This window comes from Coptis chinensis, chromosome 6 (genome assembly GCF_015680905.1).
Source record: "Coptis chinensis isolate HL-2020 chromosome 6, ASM1568090v1, whole genome shotgun sequence".
Taxonomy (NCBI): domain Eukaryota; kingdom Viridiplantae; phylum Streptophyta; class Magnoliopsida; order Ranunculales; family Ranunculaceae; genus Coptis; species Coptis chinensis.
Window position 1 is genome coordinate 7,129,638 of NC_141461.1, and position 24,853 is coordinate 7,154,490.

At 36.9% G+C, this 24,853-nt stretch overlaps 2 protein-coding genes and 2 long non-coding RNA genes across 4 annotated transcripts; 2 read left to right on the top strand and 2 right to left on the bottom strand.

Annotated features, from left to right (window-relative positions):
* Nucleotides 1-1,396: 1,396 nt before the first annotated feature.
* Nucleotides 1,397-9,128, bottom strand: LOC147491165 (uncharacterized). The gene is made up of 3 exons (XR_015198797.1): nucleotides 9,071-9,128; nucleotides 8,650-8,917; nucleotides 1,397-1,522 (listed from the first exon to the last, which is right to left on the bottom strand). It is a non-coding gene; the product is annotated as an uncharacterized LOC147491165 (long non-coding RNA).
* A 5,804-nt stretch (nucleotides 9,129-14,932) lies between these two features.
* Nucleotides 14,933-16,452, top strand: LOC147491166 (uncharacterized). The gene is made up of 2 exons (XR_015198798.1): nucleotides 14,933-15,966; nucleotides 16,046-16,452. It is a non-coding gene; the product is annotated as an uncharacterized LOC147491166 (long non-coding RNA).
* Nucleotides 16,453-19,268: 2,816 nt separating this feature from the next.
* LOC147491167 (22.7 kDa class IV heat shock protein-like) lies at nucleotides 19,269-20,226 on the bottom strand. The gene has a single exon (XM_086566159.1). The coding sequence runs from the start codon at nucleotides 19,989-19,991 to the stop codon at nucleotides 19,440-19,442; it is 552 nt and encodes a 183-aa protein (XP_086422285.1). The 5' UTR covers nucleotides 19,992-20,226; the 3' UTR covers nucleotides 19,269-19,439.
* A 411-nt stretch (nucleotides 20,227-20,637) lies between these two features.
* Nucleotides 20,638-21,879, top strand: LOC147491168 (short-chain dehydrogenase ptmH-like). Its single transcript, XM_086566158.1, has one exon. It carries the CDS (start codon nucleotides 20,744-20,746, stop codon nucleotides 21,581-21,583), a length of 840 nt encoding a protein of 279 aa, XP_086422284.1. The 5' UTR covers nucleotides 20,638-20,743; the 3' UTR covers nucleotides 21,584-21,879.
* The last annotated feature ends 2,974 nt before the right edge of the window (nucleotides 21,880-24,853 follow it).

Here is a 24,853-nt window from a genome sequence, read left to right on the forward strand (position 1 = left end):
CGCTTTTACGCGGCTTAGTAGCGTTACTATCATTTACGACAAAATCGGCCGAAATTACCCGCGTTTAATTTCGTGGGTCTAAGTTGAACGCTTTTACGTCATTAGTCATTACTATCGCTACAACAAAATCGGACGAAATTACCACGCGTTTAATTTTCGTCGGTCCTAAGATGAACGCTTTTACGCCGCTTTAGTTGTTACTATAAATTTCACGATAAAATCTAACGAAATTACCCGCGTTTATTTTTCGTCGGTCTAAGTTGAACACTTTTACGCCGCTTTAGTCGTTACTATCATTTCACGATAAAATCGATGAAATTACCACGTTTAATTTTCGGTCTAAGTTGAAGCGCTTTTACGCCGCTCAGCTTAGTCGTTATTATCGCTACGACAAAATCGACGAAATTACCACGTTTAATTTTCATCGGTCCTAAATTGAACGCTTTTCATTTCCGCTTAGTCGTTATTATCGCTATTTCACGACAAAATCGTTAAATTATTACCGCGTTTAATTTCGTCGGTCTAAGATGAACGCTTTTCATTTCAAGCTTAGTCGTTATTTTCGCTCACGATAAAATCGGCCGAAATTACCACGTTTAATTTTGTCAGTCTAAGTTGAACGCTTTTACGCTCGCTTAGTTGTTACTATCGCTACGATAAAATCTGACGAAATTACCACGTTTAATTTCGTCAGTCTAAGTTGAACAACTTCGCCGCTTAGTCGTTCGTTATCGCTATAACAAAATCGATGAAATTACCCGCGTTTAATTTTAATTTCGTCAGTCTAAGTTGAACGCTTTTATGCTCGCTTAGTCGTTACTATCGCTACGATAAAATCTGACGAAATTACCACGTTTAATTTCGTCAGTTTAAGTTGAACGCTTTTACACTCGCTTAGTCTAATTTTGCCGAGTTAAGTTAGCATGGGGGGCGTTTTTCTCTACATGGGGGCGTTTCGTTCTATTTCATTTCAACTACATAAATCAACAACATTGTCAGTTTTCCGCAGGTATGTTATCTGTCACAACAAAATTCAATAGTAAACCCTTACTTTATTTTTATTTTCCATCACAAGAATTTTTAGCTCTATGATATTACATTCACACAATCACATAATCGTTGGTTTGGGAAAAGCCAATGATTCCTTATCAGTTTTTTGCTTATACAACTCGTACAACTCTTTCCGTTTCAAGCAAAACTATATGCCAGCTTAATTATTTTTCCTAAGGCAATGTTACGATCTTTCAACGAAACTTCTTTCAGCTTCTTTCATTCTTCTACGACATTAATTGACACCTTGTTATGCAAAACTTTTTTCCTTCGACTCCTTGTGAATCTATTTTGCTCGTACTACTGCCATTTCTCCGTGCGGCAAAAAATTTGCATTACGTTAACTTTTTGAGCGGATTGAAAATTATCTTCACCTTATTTATTTTTTACAAGGCATTGAGATCTTTCCGTTCGAAACTTTTTTCGCAGACTTTTCGTAAATATCTTTTGCTCATCATACCTCCGTTTCAACCTGCAGCAAAAAGAAAAAATTCGTCAATCTTTCTGACTTAACCAAAATTTTACGATAACTAATAATTGACACCACTTTGTCGTAATCCTGGCATTTTTTTGTCATGTCTTAAACTTATATTATAAGTGTGGTGTAGTCATTAGCCATATACTCTGATAGTAATGACTGTGATCGTAATTCCGTGATCGTCATATCGATAATTCTAACATACAATGAAGAATCAGTATGGGTACTCTTCAAATTTTGTGAAGGCAGAGGGGGACCAGAAACAGGGCTAACAGGGGCTATTTAACAACTTAGCATACAACTTTATACTTAGTTACGAGTTTAATTCATACCGAGTTTCCTTGACTTGAAATCCTAGTTCCGCGTTTGTCCCCGAGATTGAAGACAATTTAATATTCTAATCTCATGCGTCAATTAGGGAGTACACGTTTTTGAAGATTAACACACACTAAATTTTCAGTTAGGGAATAACTATCACATATAAACAGTTTTTATATACTCAAGATTGTGTATTATATACCAGGAACAAAACCTGAAAACCTAAAAAAAGTCGATCTTTGGAATAAAAAAATCATAACAAAATAGAGATTCTTCAATCGACATACGTGAAAGTATGAAACTAAACAAACCAATTACTTAAATCTAATAAGATACTATCCACCAATTACTCTATCAAAAAGAATAATAAATAAGTTAAACACGTAATTATTATGTAAGAAAGAGAAACATTATTATATTACCATTGATTTCACAAAAGCTAGAATCCATATAAGGCGAGATCAGAACAACGCTTTGATGTTTGCCATGATCTTCTTCTTTCTCTCGACCGTTTGTGGTTTTTAGCGTGGGAAAATTATGAAGCGAACCTTTAGAATTGATCCGATAAAGCTGTACTCACCCTTGTATATCTTTCTTTACTTAGTTTTTTTCCGTCTACTGTTACTGTTTTGCATATGGAGCTTAGCCAGTATTTATATAATATTTCTTAGATCTAGTTTTACATTGTCGGATTCTTATCTACTCCGAATTCTTATCTAATCCGAATTCTTATCTATCCGAAGTTGGCATCCTCGCTAAACTCTTCACCTTCGAATCCAATTCGTATTTAACTTATTTTTCTTTCTATTATTACTAAACTGCCCTTACACTTAATTTTAATTGTATAATCCTAATATAAATCTTCCGCTGGCATGCATCATCGAAATCAATTTTCGTATTATTACATAATGCGTTCGATACAGTTTCGGCCATCAATTTCTGTTGCAATTTTTATTTTTTCTGTGCATTTTCAGTCATCTTTTATTTAACTACGTTGCGTCCCGTATACGTTAGTTTGACATTATTTCGTTCCCGATAATTCACGAATTTTTCCCGACTATCCATTTTCCTATTGTTTACATTCACATGACACTTTGTTATACATTCCGCTCACTCTTTTCTTATTCCATTTTTTCCTCGATTTTTCTTCTCTTCTTTGCCATATGAATTTTATTCGCATGCCAAAAGAGGGGGCGTGTTTCGACCCCCCTACGTGGCTTAACGTCCATTGGTAGGAATCTCCACTTTATTCGTTTGACCGACGGGGCTAAAGCCCAATTCGCAATACCATGAATCGATGTACATGCCCATTAACTCATGTGTCTAAGGCTGAACCTTAACCACATGGCTTGCCACTAATGTACGTTAATTTATGTCCAGATTCGTTTCTTATCAAAAGAGATAATTATCAGTTGAGAGTTATATTATATCACAATGACTCAAGCTACAAGAATACTTGAGCTACAAGGATTCTCTACTCTACCTATATAAAGACCAAACTATTTTTCATTCAGAACTACGTTCTTGAGACTTGATCCCATTGATAATTTGGGTACGTAGGCAACCGCAAGGTACAGTCTCATCATTCCCCCGATCACCATCATTTTTCCAATGACTTTTCTACGTTCTTCGTCTCTTTTATCAACACTTGATATTTTGATCATATCTGGTCGAAACACTTCTCTCAAGCCTTAACTGTAGGACCATAACCCAAGTCTCACACAACTTTTTACTACTCTAAGGAATATAAGCCGTTCTCACTAATTACTATTTCAAACTTCTTCTTTAATAAGCCGGCCCCACTGATTTCACATAGTCAACATTTCCTTTCTTTTAAAATATAAAAGAGTATATGACAAATCAATTTCCAGTTTAATACTTTTAGCCGGTCCTACTCTACTCATATATTCAACTTTAGTAATACTAAATGCCACTATTACAGCCTCTTCCAATGTCCACAACAATTATCTCTTTAAGCTAATTATTTCCACCAATAACTTCTTCCAATAATTTTCGCTAATTATTTTCGTTAATTATTTCAGCCAATAATTTTCGCTAATTATTTTTGCCAATAACTTTTGCCAATAATTTTCACTAATTATTTTCGTAAATTATTTCTGCCAATAATTTTTGCTAATTATTTCCGCCAATAACTTTCGCTAATTATTTCCGTATCCTTTCGCCAGTAATTTTCGCTAATTATTTATGCCAATAACTTCCGCCAATAATGCTAATTATTTCCGCCAATAACTTCCACAAATAATTTTCGCTAATTATTTCCGCCAATAACTTTCGCCAATAATTTTCACCAATTATTTCCGCCAATAATTTTCGCTAATTATATCCGTCTCCTACCACCAATAATTTCCGCCAATTATTTCCGTCTCCTGTCGCTAATAATTTCCGCCTACTTTCGCTAATAACTTCTGTCAATAATTTTCGCTAATTATATCCGTCTCTTGTCGCCAATAATTTTCGCCTCCTGTCACCGCCTACAATACTTGGTGACATTTTTTCTATTTTATTTTTTCTTTTAAACCGATGTTCTTCCATTCTTTTTTATATATTAACTTCTTTGCCACATGGGATTTGCCCATCTACCAAAGAAGGGGCGATGTATAGACCCCCACTTTATGACTCATTAAGCCTACAAATCCAACCCAATACTACACCTAGTCCAGCAGTTAAGCCCATGTGCTTAACCCTAGCCCATCCAATTACTGGTCTATTTATGAATATGTCCAGGTTCATTATTGTAGAAAATAAAGATAGAAGTTCAAATAGATAACAATTCTTTTGACACAAACAAACACAGTCCTCGTAGGACTCAATCTCTTCATTCATATAAAAACTATTTTTTTTCATAATGTGAAGGACGTTGAAACTTGATCCCTATAGAACAGATCTTGGGTACGTAGGTAGCCATTATCTTGATTCAGTTTTATCTCTCCCAACCATCAATTCTCATCTATTTCTTAGTGCATATTTCATCATATTGCTCTCGTTGTATTGAAGCAGATTATTGCTGAAACAGTGGAAATTCAAATGGTTATCAAGGTGGAAATTATAGTAATTATCATAATAGAACCAGTTTCAGAGGAAATAACAATAGTAACTACTACAAAGGTCAGGGAAAAGTGTTTCCTCCAAGAGGGGGTTATCAGTAGTATAATCAAACTTTTCAAGGTCAAAGCTATAACACTCAAGGTGGATCATCTACCAACCAAGGAAATCAACCTGTATGTCAAGTGTGTGGTAAAACAGGGCATCTAGCAATAGATTGTCATCATAGAATGAGTCATACTTATGCAGGCAAGATTCCTAAGCAAAATTGGCTATGTTGGCAAACATCAGTGATTATGCACCTTCATTTCAATATCCTCTGACGATATTTCATTTGGAGACTTTACTGATTATAATACATATGAAGATGTAAACTCTCATGCTCAAAATTACTATGATGGCTCAGAATTTCAGAATACTGGATCAGATTTTCAGACCAGTTCGGACTTCTCTCCTCAAGTTAATTATGCTGTTTGTCATGCTTCTCAGAAGGAATCTTCTCCATATTGGTATGCAAACAATGGAGCTTCACACCATATCACTCCAAACATAACCAATATTTTACATGTCCCTCACATGACACATAACCTATTTTTTGTACACAAGTTTGTCACTGATAACAATTGCTCACTCACTTTTCACTCCCATGGTTTTATTGTCAAGGACAATGTTACACAGAGAATTCTTTCCCATGGCAAGTCTAACAATGGACTATATCCGATCCTTTCACTTTCAAGAGTGTTTCTTCTCCATCACCTTCAGCTTATCTTAGCACTAAAGCTCCTTTTTTTATATGGAATCAAAGATTGGACCATCCTTCTCCTCAAACTCTTCATCAAGTTCTCCGCAATCAAAATCTTCTTGTTCAACATTCCAGCAAGTCTATTTCTTTTTGTAATGATTGCCAATTAGGCAAAGTCACAAGTTACCTTTTTCGCTTTCTAGTTTTACCACAAAGGATTCATTGCAACTGTTGCATATTGATCTTTGGGGACCTTCACCTGTTTGTTCAATAAGTGGTTTTAGGTAATTTGTAACCATTGTGGATGACTTTACAAGATATTGTTGGATTTTTCCTTTGGTCATGAAATCTAATTTCTATGCTTCTTTTGTCAAATTCAAAACTCTTATTGAGCATCAACTAAAATGTCAAATATAATGTGTTAGGTCTGATTGTGGTGGTGAATTTTCTAGTGCTATATTTCAAAAACTTCTAACACAATCTAGCATCCAACATCAATTTAGTTGTGCTCATACTCCAGAACAGAATGGAGTGGTTGAAAGAAAACATAGACATCTTTTAGATATGACAAGAACTCTTCTAGCACAATCTCATCTTCCTACTTCTTACTAGCTAGAGATTGTTCAAACATCTGTTTTTCTCATAAATAGACTACCATCCAGAAATCTTCTTAACTTGAGTCCTTGGGAAAAACTTTTCAATCAATCTCCTAACTACACCTTTTTAAAAACTTATAGGTGTAGTTTTTTTCCTTGGCTTAGACCCTATTCTCATAACAAATTGGATATATATGAGAAGTAAACATTGTGTCTTTATTGGTTACAGTCTAGACCATAAAGGGTATAGATGTCTTGAACCTATTTCTGGAAGAGTTTTTGTATCTAGACATGTAGTTTTAATGAATCATAATTTCAGTACAAATCCAAACTTTTTGGTAGTCATTTCACTCAAAATTCTGATAGTCATCTATCTTTTCATCCATTTCTTAAACCTAAACATGTTCATATTCCTTTCAATTCAAATATTTCATCTTCTATATCTTCTCCCATTTCATCAGTCAATCTTTTGATATTCAAAACCACACTTCTATTTCTTCTAATGCTCACAACATGCAAACCAGGTCTAAGAGTGGCATTTCAAAACCTAAGTCTTACTTTGCTACCAAACACCCATTACATCTTGCTCTTTCATCACAACTACAAAATTTACCAACCACTCCCAGAACTTTTAACCAAGCAGTCAAAGATGAGATCAACTATGGTCGAGGAGTATAATGCTCTTTTAAAGACCAACACATAGATTTTAGTACCTCCAGATCCTATGCAAAATCTTGTTGACAACAAGTGAGTTTTCAGATTGAAGCAGAAAGCTGATGGTAGCATAGATAAGTTTAAAGCTAGACTTGTTGCAAAAGGCTTAAGTCAAGAACTTGGTGTCAACTACACAGAAATTTTCAGCCCTGTAGCAAAGCCATCTACTATAAGAATGATATTGTCTATAGCTATTCAAAATGATTGGAACATCAAACAATTGGATATTTCCAATGCATTTTTACACTATCATCTTAAAGAAGAGGTTTACATGGTGCAACCTAAAGGTTTTGTTGATGCAGAAAAACCTAACTATGTTTGCAAGCTTCAAAAATCTTTGTATGGTTTGAAACAAGCACCTCGTGCTTGGTATGAAGTTTTGGTAAATGTTCTTCTCCCCCTTGGCTTTACTTTGTCAAAAGTTGATCCTTCCTTGTTTATAAGAATAAAGGATCATACTATTTATATTCTGGTTTATGTTGATGACATATTGGTCATAAGCAATTCAACATTTCAACCACCTAATGCACTTCTTTGATTCAAAAGCTTAGCACAAGTTTTGCTATGAAGGATCATGGATCTTTACATTTTTTCTTGGGAATGGAAGTTAAAAGAAGTTCAACTAGTCTGTTCCTTTCGCAAACAAAGTACATTTATGATCTCTTACATAGAGCAAAGATGGCTGATGCAAAACCTTGCTCAACTCTATGTTCAACTTCTATCAAGCTAGATCCTCACAATGGCTCACCTCTAGATGATCCTTCTGAATATAGGTCAATTGTTGGTGGCTTACAAAATCTTACATGGACCATACTTGATATATCTTTTTTTGTAAGTCAAATTTGTCAATATATGCATGCTCCCACTACCAATCATATGATTCCAATAAAACGACTTATGAGGTATCTCAAGGGTACTATTGATGTCTATTATTCACAAAAGGCTCCACTGTTATCACTGCATATTCTGATGCTGACTGGGCTGGTTGCCCTACTGATAGGAGATCTACTTCAAGTTTTTGTATCTATTTTGGTCTGAATCTTATTTCTTGGAGTGCTAAGAAGCAAACTATTGTATATTTCAGAGTATCGAAGTCTTGCATACATTGCAGCTGAGATTTATTGGCTTTGTATTCTACTTAATGATCTCAAAATTCCTCGGCTGCAACCTCCTTTGTTATGGTGTGATAACATATCTGCCATTTCTCTTTCTAGCAATCCTGTTTTTCATGCCAAGACAAAACACTTGGAGGTAGATTACCATTATGTCATAGAATTGGTAACTGCAAAACTTCTTGAAATTAAATATGTATGTACAGTAGACCAAGTTGCAGATGGGTTTACAAAATTTCAAGAAGCTCCCTTCAGCTTGTGGGAGGCTAATAAGCAAGTAAACATTACAGCAAAGACTAACCGACAAACACAGCAATGAAGTCCACGTTAGCTTTACTTAGTTAGCTAGACTTGTGTAACAAACTTTTCTCTTTCTGTATTTTTTATAAATAGAAAATGTAACCATGAGAACACATTCATTCAATTCATTTTTCGGTTTTTCAGTTTTTAATCATTAAGTCTTAGTCTTTAGTAAGTACTCTTTATAAAAAAAAACAGGACAAATCTCTGAATTTCTTCTCGTGTTCTTTAGAGTAGGCACAGATTTAGGATCATATAAGATGTCAAGATTCTCACCTTCATCTTTGGACCTATCAAATGAATTCAATAGCTGGCTTGTTTTTTTGACATATATAATTGATTTCTTCTCTAACATGAAACCGGCCACAGGTCTCCACATCATTGGTATTCACACTATTGAAAAACAAAATGATAGTTATGGTCTTCTCATTTGTCTGTATAGTAAGGAAATGATAGATCAAGCAATACGAGGAACAAAACTTGCCATCCTTGGCTGTAGAGATTGAAATATTGAGCAATGAATGGTTGAAGAGGATATGCGTTCCTAATCAATAAAAGTAACATGTATAAGTGAGAAATACATACAAAAGAAATAAGAATCGTAGATCTTGTAATCTGATAACATTGTATTTTGTATGTAGTGTAGAAACAAAAGTATAATTGAACATCCAAATTTTTTTATGAAAAAGGGATATACCTTTGATGATATAATCCATTTTCCGGTACAATCCATATTCCTTTCATTCTCCACTGCATGACGAATTTAAAGCCATGGTGGCCATGCCAGGCCAGAGTAGAGGCGCCGGCGCTCAAAGCTTTTTTCGGTTTGGGATTACAAGATTTTGCATGAAATTTTGGTTTTGGTATAAAACAAAATTAGTCTTTTTGAAAACCTAACTTTCCAAAAAGAAAGAAAGAGAGATTGTAAGAGAGAATTCTTAGTGAGTTGAGTGTTCATTCTTTTTGTGAGTGAATTGAGAGCTCTTGTAATCTGTTACTCTGGACTTCTAGTAAAAGCTTGGATCTTGTGGATGTAGGCAAATTCGAACCACGATATATCCTTGTCTTGTGGTTGGTTCTCTTTTGCATTATTATATTTACTTTATATGCTTGAGAGGGCGTTGGGATATTACTTGGAGGGTGTTGAAGTCTTGTCACGAGAAAGATCAATCTTTGTGTAGGATTGATCCGTTTGGTGTGGGTAACGTTGTTTCCGCAGCTTAATTATTCACAACAATTGGTATCGAGGCGAGGGACCTAGGAAGTTTTGGTAAAGAACCATAGTGCTCGAAATTTATGTAGACAAGGTGTTCGATAAAATTCCTGAGTGAGATAATTTTTTGGGTTATTGTGTGTGACTTGAAAAATGGGCTCCCAAGATGTCAAATGCTAGATTTAAAGTAGAGAAGTTTGATAAAGAAGCAAAAGAAAAGATGGCGAGGGTGATGTCGAATGAGATGACTTCCACAAGCAAGTGGAAGGGTAGTTAGAAGAAGCCTTTAAAACATAATCAATGCGCTACAATTGCAAAGAAAAAGGGGCATTATCTATTGATTGCTCTCCTAACAAGATGAGTGGTAAGTTTGAGAATGAGGATGTTAGTGAAGCAAGTCTTGCTTCCGGCCCCGATGGGGATGATGTAAGTCTTTTTTCTACACAAGACGACCACATGACCGATATGTGGATTATTGATTCAGGGTGTTCCTACCACATGTGTCCAAATAGGAAGTGGTTTGCTACCTATGAGAACTTGAGTGGAGGTTCCGTTTTGATGGGCAATGATGGCGTTGTTTGTAAGGCGGTTGGGATTGGAACTAAATATTTTCAAGATGCATGATGGTGTCTTGAGGACTTTAACCGATTGAGGCACGCCCTCGAAGTTAAAGAAGAACCTTATTTCTCTTGGTACCTTGGATTCCAAAGGCCACAATTTTGTGGGAAATGGTGGAGTCCTAAAGATCCTTAGTGGCTCTTTAGTCATTATGAAGGGTCAAAGACATGGAAACTTGTATACTTTGTTGGGTAGTTTGTTTTTAAAGTACATGTAGTGATGATTCCGAGTGCACAAAATTGTGGCATATCGCCTTTGGGCATATGAGCAAAAGGATTGTCCGAGTTGTCTTTAGGGCTCTTGAAAGACTTGGAGAAACCAAGTATAAGTTTTACGGGCAAAGCGGCAGAGTCAAGTTCGGTACAAGCAAGCACAAGACGAGGCATCCCTGGATTATGTGCATACGGATGTTTGGGGACCTTTAGAGTGGCTTTAAGGGGAGGTAACCGGTATTATGTCTCTTTCATTGATGATTATACACGCTATGTGTGGGTATATATCTTGAAGTCCAAGGATGAAGTTTTGAGACATTTAAGAAGTGGAAGGCAAGGGTTGAGAATCGCATACCGGATAGGAAGGTGAAGATTCTTTCCGACAATGGTACCGAAAGTATACCTATAGGCCTTTCCAAGAGTTTTTCTAACAAGGAATTGCCGGATTAATCTTGAAACAAGAATGGGTTAGCGAGAGAATGAATCGCGACGTTGCTTGAGAAAGCTAGGTGTTTGCTTTCCAATGCCAATCTTGGAAAAGAGTTAAAGGCGGAATGCAATTGGCCATGGCGTGTTACTTGTATAATAGATCACCTCGATAATCGCAAAACACCTTATGAGGTGTGGACAGGGAAACCAGCTGATTATGGTACTTTGCGAGTGTTTGGATCTAGTGCTTACTACCACATGAATGATAGTAAACTTGATTCTAAAGCTAGGAAAGCAATATTCTTGGGCTATGCAAAGGGAGGAAAGGGAACGGATTGTGGTGTCTAGAGAACCACAAGTTCTCGGTTGAGGTTACCTTTGATGAGACTTTGCTATTTTTTAGCAGGCGGAGAAGGTGGAAAAGGGGGTGATTCTATACAATCTCAAGTGATTGAGATAGAAGCGTCCGAGGATGCTAAAGAAAAGTGAAAGAACTATTCAACAAGAATAGTTACAACAATAAACTTTTAGATCAAAGCCAAAAAATGAAACAAAATATAAGCCGGTGAAGCATTATGGTCAACCGGAATTGAATATGAAGATGATGAGCGGATAGTTTCAAGGAAAGAACTCATTACGAGATTGGTTGGATATGCAGAAAATGGTGGAGGCTCGTGACAAGTTTTGTATTTGGCAATTTGTTTCATTGCCTAAGCGGCAAATGGGGGTTTTGGTTGTAGAAGGTTCTCTATGGAGTTGAGTTCCAACATTGGTTGGATACTCCACAAAATGGTGGAGGCTCATGCATTGTTGATTGATGCCTTTTAGGCATGGCCCTTTGTAGCGTGATTGCTCTTTTGTGAGCATCTCATTAATATGGCTCTTGGTGAGCAAGACACTCTTTGTGGGTGGCTCTTTAAAGCATGACACTCTTTGTGGGTGGCTCTTGGTGAGCAAGACACTCTTTGTGGGTGGCTCTTTGTGAGCATGACACCCTTTGTGGGTGGCTCTTTGTGAGCATGACACGCTTTGTGGGTGGCTCTTTGTGAGCATGACACTCTTTGTGGGTGGCTCTTTGTGAGCATGACACTCTTTGTGGGTGGCTCTTTGTGGGCATGACACTCTTTGTAGGTGGCCCTTTGTGGGCATGACGTGCTCTTCGTGGGCATGACTCTTTGTGGGTAGCTCTTTGTGAGCATGGCTCCGCCGAGGCGGTTGATGCGAAGTTACGGATGGATGTTGTTCTTTGGATGTGTTCGCCCGGTTTTATGTGTTAAAACCTCACCGAGGTGGAGAATGTAGAGAAAAAGGGATTTTTTACGCTTTTGATAAAAGCGACTTCAGCGCTCATGACTCCGATAATTTAAGCGACGACCGCTCAAGGAAAGGGGCGATCATGGCTTTAACCCATATTTAGAGCGGCGCCATTCGAGCTTTTTTCGATTGGGCTTTCGCACATAAGAATCATGAAATTTTGGTTTTGGTATAAAAACAAAATTAGTCTTTGGAAAACCTAACTTTTCCAAAAAAGAAAGAAAGAGAGATTGTAAGAGAGAAATTCTTAGTGACAGTGTTCATTCTTTGTGAGTGAATTGAGAGCTCTTGTTCTATTACTCGGACTTCTAGTAAAGCTTGGATCTCGCCCGGTGTGGATGTAGGCAAATTTATATATCCTTGTCTTGTGGTTGGTTCTCTTTTTGCATTATTATATTTACTTTATATGCTTGTTAAATTGTTAATGAGAAGCGTTGGGATATTACTTGGAGGGTGTTGAAGTCTTGTCTATTGAGAAAGATCAATCTTTGTGTAGGATTGATCCGTTTGGTGTGGGTAACGTTGTTTCCGCAGTTAATTATTCACAACACTTTCATTCTCCACTGCACGTAAATATGTTACTTGTCCTTTTGGGATCTGGAATCACCCAGCAAGTTTGTGGCAGTGAAATCTCACGCCGTTGACAAGCGAAGAGAGAGGGCAACCTCTTCACCCGATAGTGGTCTAAATGGGAAGGAGGGAAGCTCTGAAGAATACACGGGGTGCTAAGGTGATTTTATAATACATCCGGGGAATATCAGAGTTATTAGTAATCAATGCGCCATTTCTCCTCAGTAAAAAGATGACTATATTCTAGGAGCCGATTCCCAATTTTCGTGATGTTTTTCTATTTTGGGATGTTTAGTGGACATGGGAGAGGCAATCAAATATTTTCATTGAATCTTTCCATTTCTATAAAATCAAATATATAAGCTAATAAGGTCTCGTTTTAGGGGTTGTTTGTTTTTTTTGAATTCAGCATTCAGAGCCTCTTAAACTTAAGTTTTAAGCATTCAGAGGCTCAAAACTTGTTTGTTTTTTTTAAGTAGTTTAAGCATTCAGTGGTACTTTTAGCATTCAAAGATTCAAAGACCAAAATTTCTTCGAATCTTTGAATTTAATACTTGAAACAAGAAAGTCCCTTCTTGCCCTTTCTTAAGAACCCAATCTTAAGAACCCATCTACTTTCCTACCTTGACTTTTATGGCTTCAAAATAAGTTCTTCAAAATTTGATGTTGGCGTCACGGGTTTTTTCATTTTTTTGGGTGAATGATATCCACTTTGTTAAAAATAGAATTACATATATATATTTTGAAAATAAACAAAATATAAAGATAAACCGTTAAAATATATTTGTGAAAACATATTTTAAATAAATTTATTTATCATTTATTTTTTCGATAATTCATCTCTTCCTCAAATATAATATATATTTTTGTTTAACAAGAAATCAAGTTAATGTTTAAAATAGATAGCATGAGTAAAATTGTCCGAATGATTTATATTCAAATTTTGAGCCGAGGTTATTCTAACGAGAAAACAAACATGTTTTTAGAATTCAAACAATTAGCATTTAGCATTCGAGAGAATGAGACATTCAAAGATTCAAAGATTCAAAGATTCATTTCGAAAAAACAAACGACCCCTTAGTAAAATTATATTAGTGTTAACAAAAAGAAAGTTTAGAGAAACAGAAAAGAAAATAGAGAGTACCGTTTAATTACTTCCAGCCTTTTCTTACACTTCTAAGATAGGAAAATTGACTATTTACAATATGGAAAACCTTGAAAAAACCGAGATTGTGAGGATTAAGAGTAAGGGTGGAATTCGAGTTAAACAAGCGCTAGCTTTACCATGCTCAAGCTGGCTCGCTAATTACACAAGTTTTAAATTGAGCTCGAGCTCGGCTCATATAGTAAACGAGCGAGCTCGAGCCGAGCTTAAACGAGCCAAGCCCAAGTCGAGCCTGAGCCGCTCGATTATTTTACACTATAAATATGCTATTTGAGCTAAACGAGCCGAACTTCATCAAGCTCATTTGTTACACGAGCTTTAATTTGAGCTCGAGCTCGGCTCATATAGTTAAACGAGCGAGCTCGAGCCGAGCTTAAACAAGCCAAGCCCAAGCCAAACTCCGAACCCTCGGCTCAAATTCCACCTTTAATTAAGAGACCCATGACGTGGGGTACCCTTTGGGTGGAGAATTGGGAAAGTGTCCCACCTATCTAATGACTCACACATAACTCTAACACTTTTGATTCAGTGAATACTTAACTTTTCCCAAGGAGATATTATTCGTCAGTTTTTGACCCGTTGCAGTGCAGAACAGCTTTTGTGAGAAATACATAGCTTGGACTTCCTTTAGAAAACAATTTACCTCCGAACCCTGAGTGAATTGGTTTGCTGGAAAAAAAATATTTAGGATGCTTGATGAGGTCTTCCGGCGTTGAACTCATCATAGTGCACCAAGTTATATTAGTTAATGGGCGTTGTATGTTTGTATTGAATGAACATATTTATAACTTGAGATTGGGTGTAATTGTGATACCTTGATGGAGTGCTCTGAGGGTCTGCTGGAAAGACGCATGCCGTAAAGGGGTGAAATAAACTTTGGCTCTTAAGTTGATGACCTGTCTCTACGCCGTCCAAAGATGTTTGGGGAAATTCCTGCAACTCTTCTAGGGGTGGTCAAATGCGGACACCATTAGCCCTACTACACTAGGGTGGACTGGGTTTTCATAGAGTGGCTTGTCCTAGTGGGGGTGGTGCTGATAGCACAATAGTTTGTTGTTGAGCATATACTAGTCGAAAGGGGTGAAGGTTGAATCATAAGTTTAGCCCACCTTGGTTCTTCCCCGCGCAAGACCTAGGGTTCTTAACCGGAGATTGGTTGACACTTATATTGAGGCCTTTCCTGAAAATTCCCCACCTCTTTCACGAGGGGTGGTCAATACTAAAAAGCAAAAGTAGTAGTGGTGGATCAGAAGCCTTCAGCTCCTGTAAATTTTGTGCAGGATTCTCACCAACATAGCTTGGTTGAAGTGCATAATATAGAGCATTTAGGATGACTTCTAAAGCTACTGCAGCTAGTAATTATTTTGTTCTGATTGATAATTCAAACTCTTTTGAGGCGATAATGAATGGAGAAGTTACCAACAAGGACATCCAAGTATCTAAAAGATAGGAAGCATTTAGTTGCTTGGGGGTGGGAATCTAACTCCCAGTGTAGTTCTTGAAATTTAGGACAGCATTCAAGACAGAGAAGGACTGATTGCATCTTTTGATTGGTAGGTATTGGTCTTGTAGCATGTCTCTTATTTCCCAGTGAAAAAACAGTAAGGAGTACTGTGGTGAAACAGACTCCCAAGAAGTTTGTCAGATGGTGAGTTGGATAAAATCCAAATGTTGACGATTTTCAGAGATATGTATATTCAGATAGTCATGGAGGAACTACTGAAAGTTTGTTCCATGACTATGAAATTGAGTTTGTGAAAAGTGTTGCGTTGAAGGGCACTGATAAAATTGATCAATCTTCAACATGTTGAGGATTGGACTACAGCTTCAAGTGCATCTATAAAGAACGAATTTCATGTGGAGCTTGAATGTCAACTAGTGCTTGTTGGAAATCTTGTAATGGTTGGGTACTCATTGGAACTGAATAGAAGGAACATCCTTACTCAAACGTGGAAGTTGAATCACAATATCAGTGTCTGCTTTATTTTGGTTGCCTAAACTTTCCATCAGGAACCAGGACAATGCATAAGTTTGAACAGGATTTGAGGATCTTAGCTCTTCAAGCTCTTGAGGTGCATTCCTTTTTTTTTTAAATTTCAAGCAACAGCAATGAGAAAAATAGTTCTTTAATTGTATATTGTTCATTTACAGGTATGGAGGCACGGAAACTACTATGGAAACCTGAAAAGAATAAATTCTTACTCAGGGAATGGAAGTTGAATCACAATATCAAATCTACACATGTAAGTATGTAACTATGTAAGCAGAGTGCCCAAATCACTCCTTGGAAGCAGAACATGCGTGGGTTTGATCTCCAAAGCTATAATCTCTTAGTACAAATTACAGAATGCATTATAGACCTTTAGATGCTCCGGCTGAGATGCATGAACATGATTGAAGGATCTAGAGTAGCGATGGCGAGGAAGGAAGGTGTGTAAGCTTCTTACTTTTCTCATCAAGCTTCTCTACGAATTTAATTCCTGTTCTAGCACATTTGAGGTTTTATGCTCCGTACGTATATATTTTTTTTGACTTATATTTGTTTTATTCTTGGCTAAGGTTTTGAGTTGTTAATGCTGTTGTGGATTCTTGATAAACATTAGCTATGATTTTGTAGTGATTGTAGAAACAAACTTGATTATTGATTACTAAAATTACATAACAAGATAACACAACGTAGGGATTAACAATCTAACGTTCATACAGTAGCCATAGACATTATGATATCTGCACCAGAACATTTCTGATCAATTGGCAAAGTACTCGGTCAATTTGCAAGACAATGATCAAGTTATTTTTATTGTAAAACCCTCATGGATAACCAAATGGGAGGTTCCAGAGCATGTTTATTATAGGTTTTGTTAAGTTCTTATAGTGCTACTTTGTGCGTAGACTATAAGTAACACCTTTCATCAATACAAAAGTAACACCTTTGTTAGGTTTTTGCTTACTTTGTGTAAGTTAGCTCTCTTACGGGCTTGTGTTGGGCTCTCTAAGTTGGTCTTTGCGATTCGTACTTATCCACCATCCCTTTTTAGAGAGGCAGCTAAGACTTTTGATCGGCATCTTCGCAGTGTTCTCCAGGGTATTGTGGTTTCTGATGATCCTAACTTCAGTGATTTGCAGTGGTGTTTATCGACACTCCCATTACGTCTTGGTGGGTTAGGTATTTATTGTGCCATTGATGTCTCTACTTTTGTGTTTGTGGCCTCCCGTTGTCAGACTTCTGAGCTTCAAAACCACATTCTTAGGAGTTGTGGGCCAGTGTCTTTGGATGAGATTCTTGATGTTGCTAGCAGTACATTGGGTTTTTGTTTACCCGATATTGACCTCAGTTCTATGGCTGTGAATGCTACCGTCCCCTCAAAACCACAAAATTTTTTGGCGGAAGTATTATATGGGAAGATTGTTGTTGGTCTTGAGAGAGAGTTTGTGTTATCTGCTCGTCAGAAAGTAGTCATTGGATGCTTGAATTGCAATCAGAACACGCAAAAGATTTTCTACTTGCTATTCCGATGGAGGGATTAGGACATCATATGTCACCGTTGGAGTATCACTCTATTATCTGGTACCGTCTCATGATTCCTTTGTACTCTGATGGTAGTTTATACCCTGTTTGCAAAAAGAGTAGAATAGATGTTTTCGGGGATCATGCAGCACATTGTAGACATTTTTCAGGTTTCAAATGCCGACATGATCATGTCAGAGATATTTTATGTGATGCATTTTGGAGGGCTGGGGTACAAGTGAAGAAGGAGGCTCCCATGAATTTTCTCACTGATCCGAGTGAGGAAAGATCTACACTTCGGCCTGCAGATGTATTGATCTACAGTTGGTCTGAGGGGAGACATACATGTGTTGATGTAACTGGAGCTTCTCCGTTGGTAGAGCTTGGGAATGGAGTCTTTGAGGTGGGAGAAACAGCTAAGAGAGCAGCGACAGGGAAGATGGAGAAGCATGAGAAAGCTTAACCCTTGCACGGCTAACCAGTATTGTTTCATTTCGTTTAGTTTCGACACTTTCAGTTTCTTGGAACAACAGTCTGTTGAGCTTCTCAAGAGGCTTCAGAAAGTTATGGACAATAATATTATGACAGCTGGTTCTAACGAGTTTGTTTTTAGAAGAATATGATTTGAGATTTAGAAAGGACGCTTGTTCTAAATATTTGTAAAATTCCTTATCAGTATCAATAAAATTTTCACTTAAAAAAAATAAAATAAAAAATAAAAAATTCTAAACAATATTGATAACCTCCTCCATACGGATTTGACAGAGCCTGCTTATATAACTACACTTCTGCATATCTTCCCTGTATAAACTGACGCTAAAAGAGCTCTTTCTATTCTAATCCATCACCCCTTTCTTTGGTACAAATATCTTGATCACCCCGTTCTGAAACTCGGATTGAACCCACAATTGTACTTCAAGGTTATTCAACTACTTCCTATTATCCTCCAATTCGATTTTCCCATTTTTTTTTTTTTATTGGCAAGCCTGTTTTAAATGAGATCAGTAACTCTTTGATACTGGTGGGTTCAACCCCCAAACCTCTGGTATCATCACCCAAAGGTTTTACCGACTTTACTAGTCGGCACTTGCCCTATCTTCTTCTTGTCCTAAACTATCGATGAGTATCACGTCGTACTCATAAAGACCAACCACATATTCTGGTGTGCAGAGAGACATGAACTCTGCTATGCTCTCTTTGCTTGGCTTTGAATCAAAAAATCCACTCAAGTTTCTCATTGAGGGCTTGGATAACTAAGTCTTATCAGGAAAGGCCATAAGTATTACTACAAGGAAGTAAGGGATTACACTTGTTTTCGTCATTATGTTCTAGGAGACAGGTTTTTATTGAAAGTTTATTAAAAAGAAAATTAGACTAAGATGGATATATGCTGCTTTTGGATGAAAACCGAGGAAAGGTTGAACCCGGGGTATTACATTACAGGAACGTGAAGGTGTACGTAGTCACCTCGTATTCTACTTTTCCTCCCATTCCATGAAACACGTTGGTTCGATTACGAATCACTGTAGTATTTCTTGTCTAAATTGGTCATGGTCTTGAAACTTGAAAGTAGGTAAAACTACTATTTCTCGTGAACTTCGGAATCTTGGAGCTACTTAATATTTCATGCATTATTTCTAATCATTTTGGATCTGTTTGCCATTTTCTACTTAATCCGATATGAATTGAATTTCAACAACTGGTATCATGGGCTCATGGCATGTTTCAGAGTGGTAATATATTGACCACACGATGTGTCAGTGCCATTCTCTGAAAAATGTGTCACTTAAAAGAGGAAAAACCGTCCTAATGAAGCCACGAAATGTAATATAAGGTGTAGACTTGAAGTGGTTAACACATGGTTCATTTTCAAGAGAAAGACTCGCGATTTTATAACCTTGTAGAGCACTAGTACATTACAGTGTTGCATCAGTCGTAAAAGCATGCATTATTACACAACAAACTAACACATTGAGAACATATGTACGGAGACCGTATGTATGTCCTTATTAATCGAACATCACTAATTTTACATAATCACAGCTCAGCTTTAGAAGTCTTAAGATCTTCACTAGAAGATTTCTCAACAATATTCACAACCTTAGGTTCTCTCTTAACCTCTTGAGGCAACTTTGGCACAGTGATCTCCAAAACACCATTCTCTAAATGAGCTTTAATTGAGTCCAAATCAGCATTAGATGGTAATCTAAACTGCCTCCAAAATTTTCCACTTGTCCTTTCAGCACGGTGCCAATTTTCTCCCTCTTTTTCTTCTTCAGTGTATCTCTCCCCACATATTCTCAACACTCTATTTTCTTCAACTTCTATTTTGATATCTTCTTTCTTGATTCCTGGAACATCAATTGTGATCCCGTGAGCTTGATCTGTTTCTTTCCAATCTGCACGTGCTAAAGCTAACACATCCATTCCTTTGGGTATGGCTAGTGGGGTTTGTTCAAGAATTTTGAATGGATCATCATTTGGGAGCATCATGTCCCATAGATTTCGGGTGTATGGGATCAGACCCTTAGCTTGAGAAGCTAAGAGAAATGCAAGGAGAGAAAATAACACAAGACTTGATTTCTTCATTTTCTTGTTTTTTGCAACTGGGGTGGTGCTTTGAAGTTATGTTTTTTGTTATGGAATGAGAGAGTGAAGTAAAGAGAGTGGGGATTTATAGGGATAGCTATGAAGCCTATGAGTGTTGTTCCAGAAATTTCTCTATTTTATTTGGCTGCAACTTTTCTTTGTCCAGAGCGTTCTACATGTTCTAGTAATGACAAGGAGTTTCGGATATGAGCCAACTATGACGTGGGACAACTTTGTAGTATTCTGGATTATTTTTTTTTTTTTTTTTTTGGTAATCTATTCTGGATTATTCTAGGACAAGTTTAAAATGGCTTATTTTGTCAAAATAGATGGATCAGGTTGATTTTGTACCAGTCCCTACCACCAAATACAGACAGGAAATTATCTGTTGGACATTTCTAGCGTTCAAGTTCTAGGAAGTGCGAATTCATGAAGGGGTAGTAGAAATCAGAGGGTCCGTTTATGTATTTGGATATTGAATGCCTACATTTTAAAGATTTGGCTCAAAACACGTGCACATGATTTACTAGCTAAATCATGAAATGCAGGAACAATTGAAAACATTGCCGGCCTTGTTTATCCAAAGAGGTATATCCTTGAAAAGCATATTCTTGATCTATACCGTAAGTTATATCCAAAGAAACAATATGGCGGATATAACATAGACCCTTTGCCCCCTTACATAATGAGTCTATTTAGGTAAACAAAGTGGATGAGTGAAACTGTGAAAGATTGGTGCTACAACATAGAGAATGTCTGTCAATAAGGTAATTTTAGTGACTGGGTGTGCAAAGGGAGGCATTGGTTATGAGTACTGCAAAGCCTTTGCTGAGCAAAAGTGTCGTGTCTTTGCTACTGATATTAAGCAAAAAGTGCACGATATCCCTTCCGATGAATTTGAGGTCCTTGAGCTCGATGTCTCATCGGACGAGAGTGTGGCAAAAGCTGTAGCTGAAATTGTGAGTAAGTGTGGTAAAATTGATATTGTCGTCAACAATGCTGGAATTGGAAGTAATGGACCCCTTGCTGAGATACCACTAGAGGAAGTTAGGAAGGCTTGGGAGATTAACACATTAGGACAGTTAAGGTTGGTGCAAGAAGTTGTGCCGCACATGGCTTCGCAGCATAAGGGTCTTATAGTGAACATTGGGAGTGTGGTGGGTTTGGCGCCGACCCCCTGGGCTGGGTCTTATTGTTCTAGTAAGGCCTATGTGCACGCCATGTCACACTCCTTACGCGTCGAATTGAAACCATTTGGCATTGATGTAGTCCTAGTTCTCCCAGGCGCTATACGATCGAATATTGGAAATGCGGCCATGGAAAGATTGAAAGATCAAGAATGGAAACTCTATAAAGATTTCAAGGAAGAGATAGCAGAGAGAGCTAGAGCTTCTCAAACAGGCAAAGCCACTGATGCAACAATTTTTGCAAGGCATGTTGTGAGTAAAGTACTGAGATCTAAGCCACCAAAGCAGATTGTTTTTGGGCACATGACAGGGTTGTTAGCTTTTCTGTCTTGGTCTCCCTTGTGGGTGAGGGATCTCTTCTATACCAAGAGATTTAAACTTGACAAGAAGCTAAAGAATGCTTAATTGTTGATCAAGTGTTCCTTTAGAAACATAGAAACAAGCTGTAATCTCCTGTTGGGTGCCGAATTGGCATAACGTTATCATGGATGACGATGCGGGGGGCTAATGTTGTTATAGGGTACAGTGTTAGTATATATTTTTTTCTTTGCCTTTGTTTTTCTGCTTCTGTTTTGTAAGGGTTACTTATGAGGATCTCACTCACTGCATGTACCTTGTTATTTTGTTGTGCTTTTGCACTACTTCTAATAAAGCTTACTCATAAAAAAAAAAAAAAAAAAAAAAAATCCTGTTCGGTGTAATGCTAATGAGTTATCATCTATCGCGTTTGAACTTTTTAAATGTACATTTTGATGACTTTTATTATTTTAAAAAATATTGAATAAGATAGAAACTATGGTGAAATATAGCAGATATTCATATAGCACCACTATGCTAGATTAATATTGATATTTTAGCAAAATCGAGATTGATTAACGAGTGAAACGCTAATCAGTAGAATGGTTAATCAAGTGAGCGGAGCGAACGTTCTGGGCGGGGGTATGTGGCCAAAAATGTGTTTGGTTGGTTTCTATTCGTATGTTCTCATTCTCGCACAAACTCGTTCAAAATTTCTCTCTCTCGCTCCCTTCCATCTCTCTCGCTCGTCTCTGCTACGCTTCATCCTTCTCTCTCATCTCTCTCTCTCTGCTCAAACCCACTTTTATCTCTCACTCACCATTCTACTCAATTCAATATTTTTGGCTTTTCATATACCATTCAAAATACCCATATTCAAAACACATTTAAATCAAAATCCAAACAACCCCTTTATATTTCAACAAGTTTTAAATAAAATTTGGACTAGAACTTCACTTGAATAAACAAAATGGAAGAATTCAGTTGTGGTGGATGAATTTCAAGTTGGTGAAGATGCTACTGTTTTTGATATATTTCAGCAAAAGGTTTCTTCTTTGGTTTATTTTACTGGGATTTTAGGAGTTGTTCTGTTTGCACTTGATACTTTGTGGATTGATTCTTCATTTGGCTTTTATTGATTCTCTTTATGTGATTTCATATTGTTATAGGGAGGTGAGTTTTTCCATTTTCCCATTCCACAATTCTTTTTCTTAATACACTGTAGTTCATTGAGTATAAACACGTCAAGTAGAAGTTAGAAAAATAACTTTATTATTAACCCCTAATTTAATAATATAATATACTAGTTGTTTTTATGGAACCACAAACTTGAAAAAGTTGGAAGTTGAACATATCAGAATTTTTGTTTTATTTTAGTTAGTGTTAATGAAAATGCTTATTGAGTTGATTTTGAGTGAACCGTGATTGATTCTTCCTGATTGTTTTTTTTCCTCCTCGAATATCTTGTTGTCGAAGTGTCTCTCTCTTTTCCAGCCAACTGTTAATTTTGTCGAATAACCATAGCATACGCTGATACACAGGGGCTTCGCTCACTCCCCACCCTTGTTAGCAATTCGCCAAATTATTCGCGAATCGAATTTTTGAAGGGCAATACGTATAATACTTCCAAATGTTTCAAAGATTCGGAATAATTTGCAATTTTTTGCTTTGAAACAAATAATTCGATTTTTGGCAAATTTTTCCAAAATTTGGCTCCAAAATAATAATAATGAAAATTCAGTTGCACTTTTGTTATTTTTTATGTATTTTATATCCCCACTCTTACTTTAAGTGTCCCACTTTTACATTCTTAGTGATAAATTAATCCAAAAGCTTTGTTTTTATATTTTTTGGACAATATTTAAATTGTCATGTTATGGTGTGTGTATTTTGAAGTTTGAACTGTAATTTCAATCCAAGAACAAATAAATGAATGTAATGTAGACTGTTCAATTGGTTTCAATGTTTTCGTAGTTAAATTGTTTGGATATGTTTGTTATGTTATGAAAAATGACAACTATTATTAATAGTTACTGACATAATATCACGAATTTTTGCAACAAAATGTTTAAAACGCGTATTAATTAAACACTACATAATTGCCGTATTGCGAATTTTTGACCGAATATTTGACCGTACCATTTTTGAGTCGTCGAATAATTCTTGAATTATTCCTGTATCGAATTTTTGCCATATCCCGAATTGCTAACAAGGCTCCCCACTGTTATGCAGTTATTATAGTATGGTATGAGTTGGATACTTGGATATGGCTTTAGTCATCATATATACACAACAGAAAACAAATGCAACAAAAGATTATATGTAAGAGAGAAATCTAGGTCTGCGATGACTCTGTATGTACTATTATATGTGTACTCCTACATACAACTATCATTGGGCACCCCAATAGCACCGCCTACTAGCGTGGCATACTTGTGTGTCTATTAAGGTGCCCACAAGCATTGCCCACTAATGCGGCCGATTTGCATTGCCCACTAGTGCAGCCTACTTTTATTGCGACTATGTTGGCCTACTTTTATTGATAAATAAGAGAATATTCTGACTATTATGGAAACTATATTTCTTAGGTAATAAGAAACCCCACTTATTGCTCACCTATAAATACCTCATTTCATTTCAACAAAGAACTACGCACATGGAGACTTGATTCTGGAAAACACTCTGGATATGTAGGTAGCCACCTGGTTCAATCTCTCCTCTACCATAATCAACACCCCTTACAACTTCATTAGTGTGTTTAGGTGAATCATTGTCCAAACATAATTGGCGCCGTCTGCGGTTCTTATCAACGGGCCCTCTTCCATGTTTTTTTTTCAAGCTCCATTAATGGCGACAACTACAAGATCTCAAGTAAACAACTAGGCAAGAACACAATAGTCTGATGGAAACAACTTAACAAATCTTGAAGATCCAGTCAATCAAGTTCCACCATTCCAAAAGCTTTACCTTTGCAGCTTCAAGTACCACGAAAGCTCAGATATAAACTTCCACGGTCTCACTAGCTAGCTAATATCTTCTCCTCATAATGGCACAATTTCGCAAGATGCAGATCTAAAAAATATGGAGACAGATGATAAAAACCTGACCCTGGAAGTGCTGTGTCAAAGGCTCATAAAAACAAAGAAACTTAACGACAATTTGCAGAAGCAACTAAACAAAGGGAGACTGGTACAACTATCAACAATGGTGAAAACGCAAGAGAACTTCCACAAGTGCTCCAAGATGTTATAAGATCTCACACCTTTACAGAAAAGAACACCGAAATCAACCATGACGGAAAGCAGAATGAAAAAGTTAAGCAAACATTCAAATTTCAACTATCAGCCGAAATAGATCTACTACTTTCAAGTTCCATCA

Bases quoted from the DNA above. Each gene is read 5' to 3' on its own strand.
- LOC147491167 (XM_086566159.1), bottom strand. From the start codon at position 19,991: ATGAAGAAATCAAGTCTTGTGTTATTTTCTCTCCTTGCATTTCTCTTA.
- LOC147491168 (XM_086566158.1), top strand. From the start codon at position 20,744: ATGTCTGTCAATAAGGTAATTTTAGTGACTGGGTGTGCAAAGGGAGGC.